Below are 24,564 nucleotides of genomic sequence, written 5' to 3'. Positions count from 1 at the left end.
GACTAAATACCATTTATTTTTTAAGTATTTAGTAAAATAGTCCTATGTAAAATTTTCAAAAACAAAATTAAGTAAAAAATATATATAGAACTACACCATTTGACATTAGCCAAATAGTTTGAAAATAAAAGGACTATTTGGATAATGTTGAGTTCCATATTAAAAAAAAAATTATTTTGCTAAATATTTTTTTTAAAAATGGCCGTTTGGCTAAATAGTTTGAAAATAAAAGTATAATAGCCATTTTTCCCAAAAACATAATACCAGCAGACTCCACGCAGGCAGGAAGCACCCTACTTAATTTCCGCCAAAAAAGGCAAGGGCCCTTTCGGTGTTTTAGTTCAAAAAAGCATTAAACCGTTAATAACTAGAACTAAAATCGTTAAGATAGTGAATTAAAGTATTAGATGCATCAAAAAAACTAAAACTAAAATCTCAGTGAATCGTAACAACGCGTCACGCAATCTCAACGAAAGCACTCTCGTAAGCTTTAGCTTAGCCTTGAAGCAACTCAAAAATAAAAATGGAATCTCCAAAACCACAACCGCAAAATCTAGACGAATATTCAGCCGCCACAACCGTTATCAACTTCGACCGTCCCATTCCCTTGCTCCGTGGGCCCATCCGCCGGCCCAGTCCATCATCAGGCCCATATGTACTCGCATTCCGAGACCTCCAAACCTGGTTCTCCGCTCTCAAATCCTCCGAGTCCCAAATCCTCGACCAGTGCGTCACCGGAGCTAGAATCGGCTGCGCGCTCACCGCCTCCAACAAATGTAAACCTCCCTGGTGGCGATCCCTCATTGGTCCGAAACAAACCGACTTGAAAGCGCGAGAGCAGTGCGAGGCGCGCGAGATGGAAGCTTGCTTTGTTACGGCGAAAGAGAAGTGCGTCGCGTTTGCTGCGGAGAAGTGCGCGACGCCGTTTCGGGACGCGTGGATTGCAACGCGCGTGAATCCAAAGGTTGCCAGGAGGTTGATTGGTTGGGCATCGGTGCCGGAGAGGTGTACGTGGATTAATTTGATTGGTCTGGATTTGGGAGATCGTGAATTCGGCGAAACGAATTGTTATAAGGCTAGCGAATTGCTTGGCTCTAACACCGATTTTGGATCTGATCGCTTCAAAGGTATGTTTGGTTAAATTTTATTATTTGCTTCTTCTTATATTTGCTTGGCTTAGTGTTTGTTAGAATTCACGTAGTATGGATTTTGAGAATGTGCATTTGGATGAGCACTTTGTTGATTTGCTGAAAATTGGTTTAAGTATTGTTGGATCTTTTCATGATAGAGTGATTAATTTTAGTCATGTAAGCAAATAAGTTCAAAAGGTTAAAAGAAAAACAATAAGGTACAGATGATTAGTTTTATTAGTTTGAAGTTACTTGATATGCTAAATATATCTTTTTCGAATGAGCTAGGGTCTTGCTTGTAAGAGTAAGGTGGAAGGTGAGATTGGAAGTTCAAGAGCTAGAGCTGTGGAGCCTACCGATAAAAAGAAAAAAGTTATTTGATCATGTATCCATCATAAAAGAATCGAACCGACTAAAATAGGTCAAGAGACTTCTAGCTCAACTACCACCTATTGGTGTTTCCAATAGAGACGTCCAGGGTTTAAATCTCCCATCCTCATTGTGATTATCGAATTATCAAAATGAAGAATGGACGAGAATAGCACTTTGGATAATCTAATGCTTAGGATGGGGAGTCGGTAGACCACCTTCTTCCTCATTGTCTTGTTACTCATTTCCTATGGACTTTTATTCCTCAGGCTTTTGGTATTCATTAGGTTATGCCAGGTTCAGTGGCGGGTTTGTTATCTTGTTGGCATCAGTCGCTTGGGGAATATAATTCGGACATTTGGAATTTGGTTCTAGGGTGCTTAATGTGGATTGTGTGGTTGAAACGAAATTGTCGTTCCTTTGAGGATAATGAGAAGACGTTGGATGAGTTAAAGGTTTTATGCCAATGTAGTCTTTTGGAGTGGTCTCGTTGTTGGGGTTTTACTAATTGTTCTTCTCTCTCTGAGTTTATGCTTTCCCTTAACTTAGTTTCCTGATTACTCTTTTTGTTGTGCTGTTTGTTCTATTTTTTCTTGTTGTTCATTATCATGAACAACTTGTACTTTTCCTTATTTTCTCATTAATAATAGTTTTCTGATTACCTATAAAAAAAAGAAAAGAATAACTGAATAAGTACTTTATAAACAAATTGAATGGAAAGAAAAGTCACTTAACTTTTTTTTTAATCGAATTATCAAAATGAAGAATGGACTAAAATAGAATAAGTACATTATAATAAATTGAATGGAAAGAAAAGTTACATAACTTTTTTTTTTTTTTTAAAGGGAAAGAAAAGGAATAATGATTTGTTTGGATAGCAGGATTTAGGCTTGTGAATTTGGATTTGAGTGACTAAATCTAAATATCTTGTTTGAATAGTTCAAAAGCGTAAGGCCATATCCACTAAGGATTTCAAGACCCAAAATTTAAATAGTACTAACATTTAGCCCTTTGGAATTTTAGAAATCTTTAGCCATTCTTTGATATGATCAAAACACTGTCAAAACCTTAGAATAACATTCAGTCCCTTGGTATTTCAAAGGTATGTTGTTTTTTGTTTTTGTTTTTGCTTCCCATATTTGTGTTTACCATAGATAGGCTTTTTAGTATTTAAAACCGTTGTAGTATAAGAAAGAAGCTGAGCTTGGGCACAGTAATTTGCAAGTTTAGAATTCATGTAGCATGCATGGATTTTGAGAATGTGTAGCAAGCATGTCAGTCTAAAAAGATGAATAAAAGCAATAATTAAAAATTTAAAAGAAAAAGCTTCTGGCAAAAAGATGCAGATGATTTGTTTTATCAGTTTTGAGTTCCTTAATATAGTCTGTATATCTTATGAGAATGACAAACGGATACAGATGATTAGGTTAAATTATAGTTGCTGCCTGTAAAGTATGATATAGATATATATTACAATTATAGAACAATTTAACACTACTTAATTGGGAACATGAGCAAGGCAACCATGGTGACCAAATGAGATCCATCATCCCTAAAATTTGAATCTGAAATATACTGTTTCCCCCCCTACAATTAACTGCTTATTAGTAAGCTTCATTATTCTTTCGTCAAGAAAATGAAATCCCAATGAAAAGCATTGGTGCTTCAATTGCAAGCCTAATGCCATCAGCAATGCCTCTCCCACCACCATTGTCACAATCATGGTTGTCCTCTTTTTGTTGCCCTTACTACCAACACGAGCATGGTTTGGCCACCTTTAACAATCACTATTAAGTGTGAGTGTGCATGTTCTTTACATGGTTATCACTTTTACTGCGTGTTGTCATTGAGACCAGCAGCACTCTTATCTCCACTATCTTCTTAAACACTGCCAGCTTAAATAGTTTTTTTTTTTTTGTTAAGTTACACACGCATCTAGTGGGACTTGAACCTACGACCTAAGCCTCCACGTAGCACCTATAAGGGGAGGAGGTCGCAGTTGAGCTAGAGCTCATTGGCAAATAGCTATAGTGGACAACAGTCAGGTGCTGCCTTCACAACTATATCACTACCACTAATGCTTCCAAACTCTTAACCACCATCATCATCAGCACTACTATAGAGCTACCATGAACCACTTTTTATTGATTTCTCTCTCTCTCTTTCTCTCTTTCTCACCTTTTCCCTTTTAGACTTTTGTTTGGTTGTTAGAATGTACAAAAGGAAAAGGAAAGAACTTGAAAATGGCTTTCCTTGATTGCTCTTTTTGAAGTATGTAAAGATGATTTATAGTATATTGTGCTTTTCTGTAACTATACATGCATATATGATATGTCTTGGTTTGTGTGAAATTATGTATATATTCTTTTAGTTAGAGAGATAATTTTATGTTAGATCATCTATTTATCAAATAAAACTTATGTTGGATCAATGTGGCTTTATGAATGGACAGCAGAGATCATTGTCTTATTTGCTGAGATCTTTGGCTTTATGAATGGACATCATTGACCATGTTCATGCTTTTGAACGCTTCACTTTAGATGGTGACTCTGTTTTTAGTTTTCTTCCTCCTTAGCCCTTAATAATCTTTTTTGGTAGTGAGGGGTTCTTGGGGTGGACATTGATGGACTTGTTACATATCCATTTTTCTTGTCGAGGATGCATTTGTACATCCAAATCCAATTCTATGCAAAACATAACATGGGTAATGGGTTATGGGTCTGAAACACTCCCCTCCCCTCTCTTGGTAAGCACAGTTTGAACCCTTTAGCATTAGGCTCTTAGGGCTTGAAATGTTTGGGCAATGATATGGACTCTCTTGAAAAAGGTGTTTATTTAAAAGTCTGCTGTGGTATTCTGACTGGGAAACTCAGAGTATTGGCCTAGCAATACAGATTTGGTTTTCTTGAAAGCATTACTGGTTTTGTTGGAAAGAGCAGACATATTTGTGATGGCCAAGTGGCATTATTAGTGTTGAAAGCATGATTTTCCATTTGATTCCTGTAAATTCTGGTGGCTGGCTTATTTGCTAAATGTGAGACAAAAAGATAAAATTTAATTTATTTTAAAAAGTAGTTTTGGGGTTTTCGAAAAAGAAAAAAGAAAAAAGGCTGAGACAAATAGGACACTAGGAATTAAAATTTAGTTTATTTTCATAAGTTAGTTGGAGCAGGTGATATGTTGGGCTTTTTTGTTTATCTGCCCTATAAAACATGTGGATATTAGTAAAGGCTTGAACCCACAATCACAATTTAGGTTGTGCACTGGATTCTGTTAGGCTGAACCTCAGTGAGCCCATTTTGACTTCTCTGGCTTTTACTGAACTTAAATGAGACCCAATATTTGAGGCCCAAATGGAATTCAACTGTATGTGCAATTTGATAGTGAAAGAAAGAAAGAGTGGCCTCGGCTTATGTGGTCATTACCTCCAATAATTTCTTCGTAATTACGTATTCAATTTATAATGTATGTACTTTTCTTGAAATAGTCATCTTTTGTTCTATTAAATTCTCAGCCTTATCAGTTTTGTGGACTATCATATTATCTTTTGAGAGACAATAAGTCCACATATACAAATGTTTTGCACAGTTGTTGGGACGAAAAGTTGTCAATGATAGATACTAAAATGGTATTAGTAATAGATTCATGCCAACAAAGCAAGTTGTGAAAAATATTGTTTGCAACTTAACTCTCTTTTTTTTTTTTGGTGGTGATGATATAGTAGTTGGAAATGAATAAAGCTTGCATAATATTCAATCTAGGAATAAGCGAATAGCTGAAACGTTAGGTGGTTAGAGTTAGGTGAAGACATGTTGGATTCCTGTATGGCTGTACCTCCTGAATTGGGTGTTTTTATGATTAATTGTGGCACTCTTTGTGCACTTGAATTATACAGTTATATGATTCAGTATTTGACGAAATATACAAATGCATACTTCATATATTTACTTGTCAGTTTAGTTGATTGAGTCGATGAGCTGGTTGATTCAGCTCAATTTAGTTTGCTTTAATCCAAAACGATTTTAAGCTATGAAGCATGGACACAGACATGACATAACACCATACACAGACATGGACACTACACAACACTAGACATGACAATCCCTGAAAAATTAGGATTATGACAATTTATTAATTAATATGTACCTCTAGATATATTTTATTTATTTTAGACACTTATATTTATTTTTAGTTTTTATAATAAACAACTATTAAAATCTTTAAGAAGATATCTAAATCAAAGAAAACTTTATGATGAAAAACATATATTTTTTTCTCTCTTGACACATTGAGGACACGCAATCAGAATCGTCCCCAACGTGTTCATGGATTTTGGGGTGTCTACTGTCCGCTTCGTGGGTTTACTAATCATATTAGTTTCTCAATTGAACCAATTGATGTGATTATAAAACACTGCGTACACTTATGATTGGTTAAGACTTACATAACTTGTGCTTTTCATGTTGCAAGAATCAACATGTAATTGATACCAATTACCAATTGATATTTTTAAGTTCAGATTCTCACCTAGGTTGGTCAATTTCTGATTCGCCTTAATGCGTTTGTCATGTTGTTTAGCGTTTTCAATCCTGTAAGTGTAGCTAGTCACAAATATGTACTCCAAGATTTAACGGGTCAGTCAATATGTTTTGCGGTGTGGGGGCAGAGTTGCAGAATAGCTTGCGTCTTCGTCTTTTGGGTTAAGTTTTCACGGTGTGGGGGCACATTTGCAGAATAGCTTGCGTTGTCACAAATACGTACTCCAAGAGTTAATGGGTCAGTCTATGTTTTGCGGTGTGGGGGCAGATTTGCAGAATAGCTTGCGTCTTGTCTTTTGGGTTTAATGGCCTGTTTGGAAGTTTAGAGAGGGAGGAGAGTAGAGGGGAGTAGAGGGGAGGGGAGTAGTGGGGAGGAGAGTAGAGGAGAATGATTACCCTCCACCTTGTTTGGATGTTTTTATAATTAGTAAGGGGGAATGGAGTAATTAGCCATTTCCCTTGTTTTTAACATTGTAATTTTATAAATATAATAAAGGTAAATTAGGTAATTTACTTTATCAAGAATTTTATGTGCTCTACTCTCCCTCCAAATCTCTCCAATTTGGGGGAATTAAAAATGAAGGGGTTGGAGGTAATTGAAATCCCTTCAAACCCCTCCAAACCCCTCCTCCTCCTTCCTTAAAAAACTCCAAAACAAGGTAATTGAATTACTCCCATTCCCTCTACTCTACTCTCCCTCCTTTTTTAAACATCCAAATAGGCCATAAGTTTTCACGGTGTGGGGGCAGATTTGCAGAATAGTTTGCGTCTTCGTCTTTTGGGTTAAGTTTTCACGGTGTGGGGGCAGATTTGCAGAATAGCTTGCGTTTTCGTCTTTTGGGTTAAGCTTTCACGCTTGTTCAACGTGCTTCATAAAGAAAAATAAACCTAAGAAATATGACAATATACAAAATGGATGTGATGGCTCCCAATTCTACGCAAGAAGTGTACGTAAAGGAAGTGTTGCACAGATTCCACAAGGAATTGTTGCATAGCTATTCCACACATGTGACCATGTGAGTTCTACATGTATGAGTAATGTTACGTATACCAGTGGGTGGATGGATGAGGTCAGTAGGATAGGAAAGTAGACTTGATAGGATGGATAGAAAATTAGGTGGATGGAAGAGGTAAGTAGGATAGAAAAGTAGTAGGAGAAAAATATTATGAAATTATATTGTGATTGTTTGATGAGAATGATAGAGAAATGAGCAGATGGAAAATAAACATCATGTTCCATTGTTTGTTGGAGGAGTGATTTGAGAAAGGAAAAACGTCTTGAATGATAATTACAATTAAAACTTTACCAAGAAGTAATCTATTACATTTCCTTTGAAAATTCAAATGTTTAATAATGAGCTAATGAGCTTTATTAAAATTATATAATTATTTCTAACTAAAAAATAATTAACCATCCAATTTGTTGCCTTAACGAATTTATTTGTATGATACAAATGTTTAAAGATTTGCTTAGCTATATTATCAATATTTTAAAAAACCCATTTACATCAAACTAACATCTTTACCAAAAATTATCGTCACTTAAAAATTGACACTTTCTAGTTTTTTAATGAAAACATTTAGTGCCCGAATTCTCTTACTCTCAACTATTTATGTATAAAAAATTAAAAAAAATTAAAAAAAACCGGACCAACCCATGGACCAATGAAAAACCAACCTGAGGTGTTAGACTGACTTGGGTTGGTTGGATTAGTAGGTTAAGAATAATTTTTAAGTATTCTAAGAGCACAAATAATTGTGCTCATTTTTCTCATATTCTTATTTGTAGTGAGGTCCACTAATTAAATTCGTGTTAAGTTTCACCACTAATTTAATTCTTTGTACTTTGTATTCTTATGAGATTGGATGCACGCAAAAGCATTGTTTAATCTATCTATTTCTCTGGGTTATGCAACCAATACCATGAAGTTTCTGGGGGGTTAGACTGACTTGGGTTGGTTGGATTAGTAGGTTAAGAATAATTTGTAGGTTAAGAATAATTTTTAAGTATTTTAAGAGCATAATTCGTTATGCTCATTTTTCTCATATTCATAGTGAGGTCCACTAATTAAATTCAGAATAAGTTTTACCACTAATTTAATTTTTTTTACTTTGTATTCTTATGAGATTGGATGCACGCAAAAGCATCGTCTAATCTATCTATTTCTCTGGGTTATGCAACCAATACCATGAAGTTTCTGGGGGGTTTCGAGGAACAATTCATTCCAACGGCAATAAATGCATGATTGGCTTGTCAACCTGTGTCCATCGTGATCCTCATTCCTCACCACTAGGCACCACCAACTCAATTATCGGTGTCATTACTGTAGTCAGTCGGTCAGTCAATCAATCATTACTAATTCCAAAAACAAAAAAAAACAATTCCAACATGAATTGCACGCCATCTCATGTGTCGACATGACACTATTTTGAATTAGCTCCGCTAAAAAAAAGCTACATTAATTTCCATGGAAGGTGCAAGGAAGTTGCAGTGATGGCTACTCTACTCACGAGCTATTGATCGTGTTACTATAATGTGGACTTTAGCTTTAGACGTGTTGGACGGGGTCAATGTTCACATGAAATGAAATTACTTGGTATTTTTCTTGCTTGCCTGGTGGGCACATTATAATGTTGTTTGTTCAGTCGACAACGAACTATTTCTAACTTGTGGTTCACGGGTTTTGACATTTTGGGCCAGAATGATGCATAAGTTAAAAAGACGCATCCATGTGACTTTGTAAATTACGATGTAGTTGTTTTGGAAATTCAGTCCCTGACAATGTTACAGCATGGGGCAATGAATGAGATGGAAGAAAGGACTGGTTAGCGATCGCAATTAAATACTGGCAAGAAAATGGGAAAGGAAGAAAGAAACTTTGAGAAGAACGAAAGGGAAAGGCCAGTGTTTCACATTTTTCACACTCATAGGATAGCACAATCAAACTTTACTTTGTATTTGGCTACCCACTTTCACCATATATGAGTCATAAGGCCAAAAAGTAAAGTAAACAACTTTTTTGCTTGCATATCTTGAATGTGAATCTTGCGTGGAAAGTACCTTTAGCTTGTACCTTGTACGCAATGTGCTTTTTTTTTAAAATGTTTTTCTTATCATTCGTATTATATTTTATTTTCAGTCATTAATTATTACTAAATATGCTGGAATTAATAGATCAAGTTGTATTATTTAATATCATAACTTTCACCTAAAACGCGCATTTAATTTTTAATGTAGTAAAATCGTTTGCATCAACTAGGATGGTCCGGCTCAAATATGAAGGTTCCCTTTTTTATTTATTTATTTTTTTAGGATTTTAAATCTTTGGTGGGGGGAATGTCCTCTGCAAAATGTGAAACCTGCTCATAAATTAGGGCCGTTTGACTGCCCAACCACACACAAGCATATTGAAATCCATGGATTTGGATTCTCTCTATTTCAATTTAAAGAATGATTGAAAGTGAAATAAATCTAAGATTTAGATGGTGTTAACTCATCTAAAATTTGATTGTGATTAAAATTGTGGGAAATTATTGTGTACTTCCGGAATATTATAAATGCATACTTCTTCCTCACATAAATTGTGGGTCTCACTAATTATCATGTGAGAGGAAGAGTACGCATTTATAGTACTCCGAGAGTACCTAATAATTTTCCTAAAATTATGTAGTTAATAGTATTTAATGTCGGTATAATCTAGACCCTAGATTTACTTTAAATCATATCCAAGATCCATCATTCAAATATTTGACATAAGTCAAGTTAAATAGTAGAACTGAGGATTTCGTCAAAATCTATCATTCAAAGATGTGATAAAAGTTACATATAGGTCCTTATCTTTATTTACTTGTACAAGTTAAATTGTAGAACTAAGGACTAAGAATGAAAAATTAAAATTATTTTACTATTCAATTTATTTTTGCTACTATTCATGAATTTTACTACTTTTTTTGGTACTATTCATGGATTTCATTGTACCATTTCAACTCACTTTTACCTTTATCTACAATACTTTTACTAATAAATTTTCACTTTAAGCAAAATAAACGGTATTCAAATAGACCCTAAGTCGGCACCAATTATCCATGTTACAGGTTGTTAGAATGAAAAAACAAAAAGGAAAAAAAACAAGCCTAAAACAAAATTTTTTGCCTTATTATTCTCAATCGCAGAGATTATTCTCAATGACAGATATTTAAGGGGATATAAATCATAATATAAGTGCATAGTGAGTGAAGTAAAGAAGTGTATTAAGAATATTGTGTGATTGTAAGTTTAGTGTAAAAGAAAAATATGAATTTCTTAAATTTTTTGGTTGAGATATGATAGAATTAAGTATTTTATTTTCCCCTTTCTTAGAGAAAGAAAATTAAGTCACTTTAGTCTTATTATATTATAATATTTTAATTAGCTGAGAAGAAAGAGTTAGAACAAGAGCCTGGGTTGCGACAAAAAATATGCACACGTAAAAGGAGTATATTTAAGGTCTGCCGTTGTAGCCAAGGCAGCTAGAGGGATAAACGAGAGCAAAATTTATAACTTTTTCCTGTTTGTTTGTGTTATTTAAACATACCAAATGGGCCGAAACTGCCTTTACAGTTAAGAATAAAATACAAAACAAAAATGAGTTACAACCCCTTTTCTAATTTGTCCGCCTATCGACCGATAAAATTTTTGCCCATACGTGCACCTTAAAGGCTGCTTTTCGTTCATAAAAAAAATAAAGAAAAAAGAATAAGAAAAAAGGCTGCTTGTCAATGTAAAAATCACATTCGACCCAAGCACCAGTAGATAATTTAAACGGTGCTTGATAACAACTTTTTTTACTTTTTTTTGGTAATTTTGTCTTTTTTACAGTTTTTTTTTGTATAAGTAAGTTCAGTTAACTCAATTGATAAATTTTTTAATAATTGAATAAAAAATTTGAAGTCTAAAAACTTATTAGTGTCTTGATTTAATAGTAACTTTATTTGATTTTTTTTTTATTGAAACAGTAGAATTTTATTTGATATTAAAAGGTGCTTGATAACAACTTTTTTGACTTTTTTTTTTTTTGCTAATTTTGTCTTTTTTACAGTTTTTTTTTGTCATTTTTTCCAGCTTCATAAGTTGTGAAACTAAACTATGATGCTACTTTTATGCATTTTTCTTTTGTTTATCTAATTTTTTTTATTAAATAAGATCCACCGCACGATATTTATTAATATTTCCCTTAAAATTATGCTAGTTAGACTTAGTCGACGGTGTGAAATTACAATGTCAAATATGGCAACTTTGTCTAGTTAGCCGACGATATGAAATTATAGTGTCAAATATGGCTACTTCGTTGGTTTCGTAAGTGTGCATTATGAAAAGGATCCGTACGCGGCCGTGTTGGTACTTTTGTTTTTGATACCGTGCCATTGCCTAAAAGGACCAAAACTAAAAAAGTCAGCAGAGACAGCTAGGGTTCCCCACATTTCAGGTTCTTTTTTTTTTTTTTTTTAGATCAACCCATTTCCTTTCCTTTGCCGCTTTCAGCAATAATACTCTCTTATTATAATAAAACCATTATTCATTTTTATTTTAAACATAGATACAATAGACTTTATAATTTGTACAACTTTTATTCTATAATCTTCTCAAAAAAAAAAAAAAAAAGTTAAGCATTAATATGATTACTCAAATTTTACTTATAATATATATATATTCGAACTCAAATTTATTATTCAATCGCAAGATTTTATTAGTTAATAAGCCATCGATTCTGACCACCAAAAGGAAAAAAATAGAAAAGTTAAAAAGAAGAGTCTCCACATGATGTCGATAATGAAAAAAAAAAGAGAAAATTTGAGACTTTCTAATGCAATAAATTGTTAGCCATAAGTAAAAAAATGATGTCAATAATAAATTCAGATGAGAATCATAAAAAGCTTGTCAACTCAATTGTTGTAAAAAATGTTGTCAAATTTTGTATGCATCATTAACGGAAATGATTTAGCACCGACTTCAACTTTCAAGACAAGCCTGCAATCTCGTTGCCATGCGACCAAAGTAAATGAAAGTATTCTTTTTTTTCGCATTGCTAAATAGCCTAAAATCGGCAGACTTCAGTACTTCATTGACTAGATGGAAGAAGAAAAGGCTAGAGAGTGGTGGACAAGGTTCCCTGGGAAGCTACCTAGTAACTTCGTGCCTCAGCAGCTCAGCAGCCTATAAAACACAATTAGGTTGTGATATAGAATGAAATTCTTTCCGTACTGTTTCCAGCTCTGGTCTAATTTCATATGCTTTCTCCAGTTCAATTTGAACTTCCTAGCACTGAATTAGCACTTTTGCCTCTTCCCCAGCTATTGAATTACCCAAAAAAAAACACCCATTCCTTTACCTTTTTACAAAAAGACAAAAACCATGACAGGAAGCCACGATGTGCACAATGGTTGTGACCCATTGCTTACCATAGCTACTGCCATCACCAGAGCCCATAAGCGGTGGCGCATTGCTTATTTAGCAATCTCTTCTATCCGTTTCATGATCATCCTTACCAAAGAGATCGGGCGTAAAAGAAACAAGGATAATTCTAGCATCTTGAAGGCTCACTTATACACCACTCTTGATATTGAACCATGCAGCTCCAACCATGTTAAAATTGAACACGTGCCTTGCTTAGCTACTGCCATCACCAGAGCCCATAAGCGGTGGCGCATTGCTTATTTAGCAATCTCTTCTATCCGTTTCATGATCATCCTTACCAAAGAGATCGGGCCTAAAAGAAACAAGAATAATTCTAGCATCTTGAAGGCTCAAACTATTCTCACAGAAATTGTGAAGGAAAAGGACATAATAGCTATTCCATGTTCCTTTGTCCCCAACATTGATCAAACTACTCTCACAGAAATGGTGAAAGAGAGAGACATAATAGCTCTTCGCAGTTTTGGCAGTGTGGGAGGTGTCGCCACTGCTCTCAAGACAAGTCTAGAGAATGGGATTCATGGCCATGATCAAGAAGTCAGCCAGCGGCGTGCAATGTTTGGTGCAAACACGTACCACAAGCCACCTCCAAAAGGGCTCCTATTTCATGTGGTGGATGCTTTCAAAGACGCCATCATCCTTATCCTGTTGGTTTGTGCTGCCCTTTCTCTTGGTTTTGGCATCAAACAACATGGGGTGCAAGAAGGCTGGTACGAAGGAGGAAGTATCTTTGCAGCAGTATTTCTAGTTATCGTAGTCTCTGCCTTCAGTAACTTCAGACAGGAGAGACAGTTCCACAAGTTATCAAAACTAACCAACAACATCAAAGTAGATGTTCTTCGAGACACACGCCGCCAAGAAATCTCCATTTTTAACATTGTTGTTGGAGATGTCGCATTTTTAAATACAGGTGATCAAGTACCAGCTGACGGATTGTTCATCGATGGCCACTCATTGATGATAGATGAGTCAAGCATGACAGGAGAGAGTGATCATGTGGAAGTAGATTCTACTGAGAATCCGTTCTTGCTCTCTGGTTCAAAGGTGGCAGATGGGCATGGTCGAATGCTCACTACGTCTGTGGGGATGAACACTGCATGGGGTAATATGATGAGCTCAATATCTCATGACACCAATGAAAGGACACCATTACAAGCAAGACTTGATACATTAAGCACTTCTATTGGAAAGGTAGGCCTTACAGTTGCTTTACTAGTCCTTGTAGTCATGTTTATTCGTTATTTTACGGGCAACACAAAAGATAAAAATGGGAGGACAGAGTACCTTGGTAGCAAAACAAATTTAGATAATGTATTCAATGGAGTCGTGCGCATTGTTGCTACTGCAGTCACTATCGTGGTGGTGGCAATCCCTGAAGGTCTGCCATTGGCTGTCACGCTCACACTTGCTTACTCCATGAAGAGAATGATGGTTGATCAGGCAATGGTTAGGAAACTTTCAGCATGTGAAACAATGGGATCAGCAACAATTATCTGCACCGATAAAACCGGCACCTTGACAATGAATCAGATGAAAGTGACCAAGTTTTGGCTTGGCGAAGAATCCATTGAAGAAGATTCTTCGATTGTAATTGCACCAAACGTTATTACGCTATTCCACCAAGGAGTTGGTTTAAACACGACTGGTACCATCTACAAACCTGTATCTAGATCTGAACCAGAAATATTTGGTAGTCCAACCGAAAAAGCAATTCTATCTTGGGCTGTTTTGGGATTGGGTATGGACGTGGAAAAGTTAAAGCAAGATTATACAGTTCTCCATGTTGAAACCTTCAACTCCACGAAGAAAAGAAGTGGGGTTGCAATAAAGAATAAGGTTGATAACACCATCCATGTGCACTGGAAAGGTGCTGCGGAGTTAATCCTAGCAATGTGTTCAAGTTTCTATGAAAGTAGTGGGAATACAAAGTCCCTAGATGAAGCTAGAAATAAGTTTGAGAAAATAATCGAGGGCATGGCAGCTAGTAGCCTTCGATGCATTGCTTTCGCTTATAAGCAAATATCAGAAAAAGAAATGGGATGCCATGATGACAAGAGGACGAGCCAAAGACTAAAAGAAAATGGCTTAACCTTGCTAGGGATAGTTGGTCTCAAGGATCCATGCCGACCAGGTGTCAATGAAGCTGTGGAAGCTTGCAGAGTCGCTGGAGTGGAGATCAAAATGATCACTGGAGACAATGTTTTCACAGCAAAAGCTATAGCTACAGAATGCGGTATACTAAAGCATAATCATCAATTAAATGGTGAAGTGGTAGAAGGCGTGGAGTTTCGAAACTACACGGATGAAGAAAGAATGGAGAAAGTTGAGAAGATCCGTGTCATGGCAAGGTCATCCCCATTCGACAAGCTTCTAATGGTACAATGCTTGAAAAAGAAAGGCCATGTGGTTGCAGTCACTGGAGATGGCACAAATGATGCGCCTGCTTTAAAAGAAGCTGACATAGGACTCTCCATGGGCATTGAAGGAACTGAAGTGGCTAAGGAGAGCTCAGATATTGTAATCTTGGATGATAATTTCACCTCAGTGGCCACAGTTTTAAGATGGGGACGATGTGTTTATAATAATATCCAGAAATTTATCCAATTTCAATTAACTGTGAATGTTGCAGCTCTTGTAATCAACTTTATTGCAGCAGTTTCTGCTGGAGAGGTTCCCCTAACAACAGTCCAGTTGTTATGGGTAAATCTCATCATGGATACACTGGGAGCTCTGGCCCTTGCTACAGAGCGTCCTACTGATGAACTAATGCACAAGTTGCCTGTGGGTCGGACAGAGCCTCTAATAACAAATATTATGTGGAGGAACCTCTTAGCTCAAGCCTTATTCCAGATATCAGTCCTCTTGACTTTACAGTTCAAGGGTGAGTCTATCTTCAATACTACAAAAGAGGTAAACAATACAATTATTTTCAACACTTTTGTTCTCTGCCAAGTTTTTAATGAGTTCAATTCAAGAAGCATGGAGAAGAAGAATGTTTTCAAAGGAATTCACAAGAACCAACTTTTTCTTGGAATTGTGGGGATAACGATTATTCTTCAAATTGTGATGGTAGAATTTCTAAAGAAGTTTGCAAGTACAGAGAAATTGAATGGGTTACAGTGGGGCATTTGCATTGCGATTGCGGCTGTATCATGGCCAATTGGTTGGATTGTAAAGTTTATACCTGTCTCAGATAAACCATTCCTTAATTACCTCAAAAGACCAAAAGTGGTATTTAGGAGGACTATGGGGTTGATCAATCAAATGCAAGCATCTTCCTCTAGGTTTGGAATTGGTTGTAGGAGAACGTTAAGGCCTTGAGTAGCCTTGAGTAAAACATGGGAAAAGTTGCTCCTTTTAAGTGGCTCTATCAAAAATTGTTATTTTATAAATCTTACTCGTCAAGCCCAAGCTCACTTTGCAGTAAGTTCATGACAGCTCCTCGTTTCACTCACATTGCCGTAGTCCTCACATTCTCCACTCACATCACAACAATACTTCACATTCATCACTCACATCGAAACAGTCCTTCGCATTCTTCACGACATTTAGGGCACCATAACCCATAGTGCTAGAAATTGTCTCAAATTTCCATTTGGGTTTGGTTTCATTATTGGGTTTCCTTGGTGTGGAAGGAAAGGTTTTTCCTTGGTGTGGAAGACAAAAGTATTCCATATTGAAGAAATAGTCAGCATGATTTATCCATCAATAATATTGGTCTTCACGCTCCTCGTCTAACTCATCAGAATCTGTCTCTCTCTACGAAGGCACCGTCTGGCACAAGCGCCGTCGCCCCATCCACCACTCCTTCCGGTACCCAGTCCACTATGCGCTTTATAACCTCGACCACTCGCCACATGCGCCTCCTGACCACCTCTCTGCCGACCAAGCTCGCCAAATTGCCTCCACCAACGGACAAGTGTACATACTCATGTTATATTGTCTTTGTTTTTGTTGTAAAGGGTTTGGTGGCTTTTGCCCAAAGGTCCTCCTCCCAAAGGGAGAGAGGAGAAGACACCTAAAAGAACATGGAGTGAGTTTCTTTGGAGAGTAGTTTGAGTGTTTGTCTATTTTTGTTTGAGAGTTACTAGGTGTATTGGGGCTTCGAAATTGTGAGTTTGTGACGTTTGTGAGTGTTTTTTATGTGAGTATATGAGGTTTGATTGAGAGTGGTTGCATTCCATATTGTTGATAATGGATTTTGGTTGGCATTGCCCATGTACGTAGGCTTAGAGTTGGCCAAACCATATTATATATTGTTGTCTTGTATGGATGATTTACTTTCTTGTTCATATGAATGTGCTTCTGCTAGCCCCAAATCCTAACACAGTTTATACTTCTCTTCACAATCATCTCTTCTACTTTGTTCTTATGCTAATGCTGACTGGGCATATGGCCTTACTTAATTGCCCATGTACGTAGGCTTAGAGTTGGCCAAACCATGTTATATATTGTTGTCTTGTATGGATGATTTATTTTCTTGTTCATATGAATGTGCTTCTGCTAGCCCCAAATTCTAACACAGTTTATACTTCTCTTCACAATCATCTCTTCTACTTTGTTCTTATGCTAATGCTGACTGGGCATATGGCCTTACTTAATTTTCAACCTTAGCCTTCTAATGTGAGCATGTGCTCAATCAATTAGTCATGTGTGTTAAAACAATTAAGCATGTATGTAATTAGAAGTCTGTTAGTTAGTTAGTGCCAAATGGCCAGTTAGTTAGAGAGGTTGTTAGGCCAATCTTGGCCTTTGTACTCGTCTAGGCCTTAGTATAAAAGGCTTCCATTCATTGTAATCAGGCATCATGAAATGTTAAGCACATTTTAGTCTCTTGAATCTCTCTTTTCTCTCTCTTTCTCAAGGAGGCCTGGCTAGCTTGAATTAGCCACCCAAATATCCCATTTACCTTATTTAGGTTCATAACATATTGTGCCCTGCATGACGCTCGTTATGAGCTTCTTTGGTTGCGGTTGTTGCACCGTGACAACCAAAGGGCTATTTAGATAGTCCATAATGATATCTTTCAAACCAAACTAAACATATTGAGAATTGCCAACGGGTGTGGCTTGAGTTACCATCAAGTCAGTCAAATTACGATTAAATTCAACTTGCAAAAGTAGTCCATATTATATTCAACCTCTCATTGTTCTAAGAAGTGTGAGCGAAAGTCACGACATAAATCAATCCACTTGTCATGTTTGTTTTGTGCGAAAGAGTGCTTTGTCATGGCACAAAATAGTGTTTCTCTAGTATTTGTTGTGTAAGAAAGATCTTTGAGTGTATCTAAGCTTCAAGTTTATTGAGAGAGTCTTTGTGCCACTATTATAGCTCCCTAATATCTTAGCAGAATTTTCTCCTTGTCACTCCCTTGTGGAGTTTTATTGTACAACAACAATGACCTATCATTTTGTCTATCATCATATCCCTTGGACACTACAGATTCACTCAATTGCTTCTCTTGATCAGCTCACCAACAATTTACTAAATCACTTCCACTAGGCTGCTTTCGCAATTATATATCCAAACTCAGAATCTCTAAACCCATCTCAAGTTCAAGTTGACTGTTGGAATATATCAAGTAGGCCCATACTATTGAGAACCACACTGCCTTGTACTTTTATACTATAGGTCTATAGGTGTAACTTATACCATCCTAGCAAGGTTAGTGGGCATATATATAATGGCTCTCATGCACTTTATATTTAATATTAATTATATTACTCAGTTTTTTCATTACCAAGATATATTTAAAAAAATTAAAGAAACTGTGATACCATCACTCCTGAGCCACTTGAAGAAAGCTACTAGCCCACATATATGCTTGATTTCCTAATCTTTTTATACAACTGGCCCATGCCCCTAGGTTGACGACCAGCATAAATCTTGGTGACAGAATATATGTTTGAATAACTTATTACCACTTGAAAAGGCTCTAGGATTATAGATAAATTAACACGTGATGTTTAATGAACCACTGATAAAGATGAAATTGACAATTAAAGGATTTGTGTAGCTGACCAAATTGTATAAAGCTGTTAAGTGGCGTATTATTCTCTTGGTTAATCATTATGTAGGATCCATCACTGGGCTCATAAGCAAGCATATTTTATGCTCCTTAGCATTGTTCTGGTTTTAGATGTTCAGCTCTCATATGGGGGAAAACTTGGAAAGAAAATGGAATTTCTTGTCAAAACACTACTGTTTTCAGACTCAAATCCAGTGTTGGATTCAGTTTCATAAGGTTGCTATGCACGTGTAGTTACAATTTCTTCTTCTAAAATGGATCTTATCAACAATATGAACCCTGCCCATGAACTGTAATTTTTCAATTTTCCCATATATCAAAAAGGTAGATTAACCCTAGAAAATTTTGCATTTTCTTCTTCTTATGAGTAAATATTTTCTTGGTTACATGTGTAAACTTTCTCCAAACACATTGTTAACCTTATGACCCCAACAAATCAAGGACATGAAAAATTCCATCAAATGGACTTATAAAACCATTTGAACCCTTAGAATTTTTCTTCAAATTTGAAAAAATAACTCAAATCTACAAAACAGAAGTTAGATTGAGCATGATCATTGATTGGGAGGGGCTCAGATGATGGTTCAATCTCCCAGCAACATTAAGAGGAATAGTCAACCAGGCAAAACAAAATTTTCAATACGATAGAGGCAAAAATGATTAATGAGTTCTAAATCAAATGTTACCTCTTTCCGTTGTAAGAGCAAGGTGGAGGGTGAAGTCATGGGTTCAAGACCCACTAGATGCAAGTGCAACTTACTAATAGAAAAAAATTGACCCAATTTGTGTACAAACTAGCAATTATCTTTGACAGGGAGACAAAGAAAGATCATGGACAATGCAAACCAAGCATAATTGGAAACTTCATGAACATATGAAATTCTTGTTGTTTGCAATCACTCCTAAAGCATATTAGCATTCATGAAATAGGTTTTATAGAAAGTGGAAGGACTCACATTAGCCAAATATCAATATGAGCAATAAGTATTTTCCCCTGTAGCTCCTGTTTACCTGCAACCATGTTTTCATTGTAAAGGATAAATCCATACAAATGCAGGCAAATGCCATTAAGAACAATCAAAAGACTTTATTTAGATGCATGGAAAGGGAATCTGTAGTTCCAAGATCATATTTGGTTTTTACATGCCAATGAATTTGGATTTGATTTGAATTTTCACGATAGTAATTTCAAAGAAGAAGCCAGAGCTTTAAATACTGAAATTCCAATCCAAATCCAATTTTGCAAAATCACACATGGGCAATTGCCTATAATCTAATTATGAATCATAAAAACTTGTGAGATTTAGCCAAAAAAGAAATTCCTTCAGTAGCATGTAAAGAAAACCCAGCAACAGCTCGAAACTACTCCTAAACAAAGCTAAAAACCAAAATATATAAAAGAACTGTATTAATCATCCAAGTTGAAAGGACAAACTTCCTTAGTTTGCCTTTTCAATATTTATTGATTTTTCACAATCGACACTTATCCGGACTAATTATTCATAAGAATCCAATCAACAATACAAAACCCAAGATAACATCTTTGGAAATAGAATTGGAAGCAAAAGGGTTTCCCATCTTCACTTTCTATGCAGAAAGAAGATTCTTTTTCCATTCCATACCATATTTTTGTCAACAAGATTCTAAAAAAACCCAGTAATCACCACAATCTGTAAACAGTGAGCATATGCAAATCAAAGCAAAAGCAATCCCCTTTTCAATTGGGGCTGCTCTTTCTTTTGCAAACAAAGAAACCCATTAAAGATAAGACCATTTTTCATCGGTTTCACCATAGCTTTCAATTAATATACATGGAAAAGTGAGTGAAAAGTTTACAAATACCCAGTTTATAACCATACTAAAAGAAGAAAAAACAAAAACAAAAACAAGAATACACGAAAAGTGAAAGGATAGCTGAGAAGGAAAACTCACCAAGATAAAAAACTTGTTGTTCTTCTGCAACTGCAATGCATCGGACTCAAAGCAAAGTAAGGAGGCCTCAGCATGAGAGAGAGTTTTGGGTGGCATTCGAAGCGAGAGCAGTTGGGATTCCTTGACAAGGGGCCCGCCATTTTTAGTTTTTTCTTTTCTGAGAACTTTCTTTTTTGCTTGAATTTTCTGATAACTTTCTCTATGTGAATTTTCTTTTAACTTTTTTTTAGGGAAAATATTCAATTAAATTCGCCTTATATAGGCATCAATGGATGTTTCTTAAGACCACCTTTTATTTTTATTTTTTAGCTTTAAGTTTCTTAGACGGTTCTTCTGAAAAAAAAATGTTTCTTAGACATTTCACGTTTCTTCTCTTAAAAAAAAATCTTTATCAGTCTAAATTTTTATGAAAAACGTATATAGATTTATAAGTTATATAATATCCTTTAAAAAAAATAAAATGATAAACATTTTGACATCTTCATTAAATAAAAGATAGTATCACCAAACTTGAAGTATAGCGTGTGTATGGGTCATTCTACGGTATTCCATATTTTTTAGGGGATACGTTACCCATTTAAATCTTAGTTATAGTTTCACTTGTTTTAATCCGGTCCGTTTATTTAACTTTAGTAAGATACATGCTATCAGTCATCTAGGTTTTCTATAAAACCCAAAAAACAAAACATACAGGTTCTTTTGGCAAGTGCTTGAGAGAGATCTCTAATTAACGGGTTTTTTCCTCTAGCCGCCTCTCTCTAACCTTCATGGCTCTACCTTCTTGAGTTCTATGTTTGGTATTCAAATCGTGATTTTGATTTTTAATCATTTTCCTATTTATTGATTGAAGTCACTAGAAAACCCTAGAAAGATCAAATCCTACACCTAGACGACCTTCGTCGAGTCTTGAAGAATGATTAGATACTTTTTCTTTTACTTAATCATTTCAATTTAATTTCTAGGTTTGATTTTTACTCTTCCCTGATCTATTGTTTGCTAAGTGGCACGATATGGTTTATATTCCTCTAATTGTTAATTTTTCATCTTCTGCTTCTTGGTTCTTGGAGAAATCCTTTGAACCTTTCACATAGAGGGATCTCATTTTGTTCACATCTTCTTTTTTATTTTTACCTCAGTGCTTTTCACTCACTTTAAATTCACTCTTACTTTATTGAAGCACCATATAACATGTTACTTTTATTACTATGATTTATAAATATCAAATATCATTTGTGATTTCATAAGTAATTTCTATTGTTGTTTTATAATGTTAAATTCTATGCTTAGATTTGGTTAAGGTAGTTCCTGATGAGCAGAAGTGGTTTTTTCTAATTTGGTTTGGGTGCATAAAGAGGTCGATATCACTTTGGTTGTTCTTCTTTCTTATTTTTGCAAACCCCTGATGGGTTTGTAAACTATTGAAAATAAAATCTGAAATTTAATAGGTGCTTTTTTTGGGTCAAATATCTTCCATTTAATTTGTGTTTCTTTTAGTCCAACTTGTATGTATTACTTTTTTATTTTATTTTTTATCAAACTGTGTTATTTATTCATACACACTATAAAGTTTATAACTTTGTGTTATTTAAGTTGCACTATTTTAGTGGGCGTGCATGTTAGGTGTTTGAGAGAATGACTAAGCATGTATACTTACAATTAGCATGCTCTGTTTCTATTTTGTTAAAAAATAAAAACTTTGTGGTCATTGTTTGGTATAGCATTTTTAAATTTCATTCAAGTAATATAGACCTTGAAAGAGATAGTGAACCCCATCTTTTGTTTTCATTTTAAATTGGTTCCTATCTAATCTTTGGGATGTTTTTGGTCTCCAAGTCAAGAATATTTCATCTGGGTCTTACTATTTTTTGTTTTTAACTTTTAAAGATAATGAAAATGATTTATATTTCAAATTAATTTTTTTTCAAAAAATTATAAAATTGGATGAAAAATATGATTAGATTCAAGTTCAGAAAATATTTCTGAAGCTTGAAGTTTGTGTTTGATCTATTGTGATTTATTAGTTTTTAGTGAGACTATTTGAAAATTCTTGAAAAAAAAAGGTTTTCTTTCTAGGAATTTCAATTTATTTTATTATTATGAAGGTTCTTTTTAGTTCTGAACATAGTAATTCAATTCCCAACCTTTGATGACCACTAATAATAGTTTTTCAATCTGGAAGAAATAGGAATAGAGTTTTAGTATGGTTATCTTACTCAATCCAAGTAAGGGAAAAAGGGAGATGCTATCTTGCAACTTGTTTGTTGGTGTTCCGGATCATTTACAAAATATAAGTGCTTTAAATACACCTCGTTTGAGAATTAGCAATTGCAATTACTCCTTCCAATTGATTTCAAGGGGAGATAACTGTCTTCTTATCCCTTGCCTTTCACTCTTAAATTAATATATAATAAAAAAGCCCTATGAAAAATTGGAGGACCACCACTTTCTGGTGGTTCTTCATTCACGCTAGTGATTGTTAAGACCAATTTTCTTTCTTGGAGTTATTATCATTGTTTTTCCTTTTACTCTTCCCTTCTTGTTTAAAGTGTTTTTACTTTCCACCTATCTACTCAGACATAATAAAATAATATGCAAATAGTCCTTGATAATTTTGCTTTGTGATACTAATTATTGTGATGAACCGCAGACTAATATCAACATCCACCAATTTTTTACTAGGTATACAGAGGGTTGGTTTGATTGTCGTTCATGGCCCTTGATACTGAAGCTGAAAGATTGACATCCATCTACTTTATTTGAACACTTATCACGTCATGGTGATGAGTTTATCTCTTGCTTGCCGTTTAAGGAATATACACATCCACACAATGGTATTTTAAACATTGCTCTCTAATTGCCCAAAAAAACAGGTATGGGTCCCAAGACTTATATTGCGTATGGAGTTGCTCAGGAGCTTGGCCATGGAGACTCTGTCACTAAGCTTCACTACGACATGTCTAATGTGATATGTTTGGTCTTGTTGAAACTCCTGCTAACTAATTTGTTTTGTTTGTCAAAGGAAAATTTTTGTTTGGTTGAAGTACTGCATGAAAATGTCTATATGAGTTTGTATAGGTTAAAGGAAGTATATGTGAGGGCTAGATAAGCTTGGTAAGGGTTGGCATTTAGTAAACACTACATGGCTATTGATTACTGTCCATCACACATTTTACAGAAAATCTCTAGTACCTTCATGCTGACATAAAGCAATGACTCACATTTTCTCTTTTGAAAGGCATTTTGATGAAAGCAGTTGTCAATCTTGCTACAATTGGAGGACATTGAGATCTTGTGTGGGAGGGATAGAGCTACTGGTGTTGGTGCAAAATATATGGACGATGCAGTTGAAATTATGACTAAGGAAGGAGAAAAGTGATGAATTCTCTTATTGCACAACAACACGTCAATATTTGGTATCAATAAGTTATGCAACTGAGCCTTGCCAAAGAAAAAAGAGTAGAAAAGATCCACTTTGAAACAATTTGTTAGTTTGAGATTTTGAATGTTGTTAAAAAAAAAAACCCTCATGTATTTTGGGTACTCTCTCTAAAATATTTTAGTTGGAAAGAGTTGACAAGACATTTTTTTAGTTGGCTATGATGGAAGATATTTAGTCATTATTTTATCAATTGGTGTATCAATGGCCTCTTTGTTTTGAATTTTGTGTGTAAAACACATATTTTGGATACTTTATCGTCTCTCTTGATATAGAACTTTTTAGCAGTTAAGAACTTTGAAAAAAAAAATTAGTTTGAGTTTTAAATGTAGTGAAAAAACTCATACATATGGGTTCTCTCTTTATGTTGATATAGAACATTTTAGCGGTCAATAGTTGGCAAAAAAAAAAAATTAGTTGGCTGAAATGATAGATTTTTAGTCATTATCTTGTTAATTGGATTATCAATGGCTTTTTTATTACCTCATGTATTTATTAAAAAACTGTTACTAAAATTAAAATGTAGAAAGTTTAAGAAAAATAATAATTGGAATTTTTTTTTTGTATGGTACTTTACTTTCAAGAAATCAAGTACTAGATAATTTTTTTTTGTAAATTTTATATTATTAAGTGGATTATAAATATCTAAGATAGTAATTAGTATTTAGAGGGTGGAATGT

At 35.0% G+C, this 24,564-nt stretch overlaps 2 protein-coding genes across 10 annotated transcripts; both read left to right on the top strand.

The window, feature by feature from the left end:
* Positions 1-433: 433 nt before the first annotated feature.
* LOC142613302 (uncharacterized) lies at positions 434-24,074 on the top strand. Of its 9 annotated transcripts, XR_012840266.1 has the most exons (3): positions 434-1,127; positions 8,513-8,634; positions 8,739-9,106. XR_012840266.1 is itself a non-coding variant. In XM_075785599.1 (2 exons), exons 1-2 carry the CDS (start codon positions 524-526, stop codon positions 23,731-23,733), a joined length of 654 nt encoding a protein of 217 aa, XP_075641714.1. In that variant the 5' UTR covers positions 434-523; the 3' UTR covers positions 23,734-24,074. The 9 variants fall into 9 exon arrangements, 8 of the variants coding, with proteins under 8 accessions (XP_075641714.1, XP_075641715.1, XP_075641712.1 ...); XM_075785599.1 differs by lacking the exons at positions 8,513-8,634; positions 8,739-9,106 and adding an exon at positions 23,684-24,074; XM_075785600.1 differs by lacking the exons at positions 8,513-8,634; positions 8,739-9,106 and adding an exon at positions 23,128-23,636.
* LOC142613261 (calcium-transporting ATPase 12, plasma membrane-type) lies at positions 11,859-16,780 on the top strand. The gene has a single exon (XM_075785515.1). The coding sequence runs from the start codon at positions 12,429-12,431 to the stop codon at positions 15,807-15,809; it is 3,381 nt and encodes a 1,126-aa protein (XP_075641630.1). The 5' UTR covers positions 11,859-12,428; the 3' UTR covers positions 15,810-16,780.
* Positions 24,075-24,564: the final 490 nt, after the last annotated feature.

Source organism: Castanea sativa, chromosome 10 (genome assembly GCF_040712315.1).
Source record: "Castanea sativa cultivar Marrone di Chiusa Pesio chromosome 10, ASM4071231v1".
Classification (NCBI taxonomy): Eukaryota; Viridiplantae; Streptophyta; class Magnoliopsida; order Fagales; family Fagaceae; genus Castanea; species Castanea sativa.
The sequence above is the reverse complement of the archived record's forward strand: the minus strand, read 5'-3'. Positions and strand labels throughout refer to the sequence as shown.

Coding starts and splice junctions, on each gene's coding strand:
- LOC142613302 (XM_075785596.1), top strand. CDS start 524: ATGGAATCTCCAAAACCACAACCGCAAAATCTAGACGAATATTCAGCC. Junction 1,128..8,232: donor TGGATCTGATCGCTTCAAAG/GTATGTTTGGTT, acceptor AATACCATGAAG/TTTCTGGGGGGTTTCGAGGA.
- LOC142613261 (XM_075785515.1), top strand. CDS start 12,429: ATGACAGGAAGCCACGATGTGCACAATGGTTGTGACCCATTGCTTACC.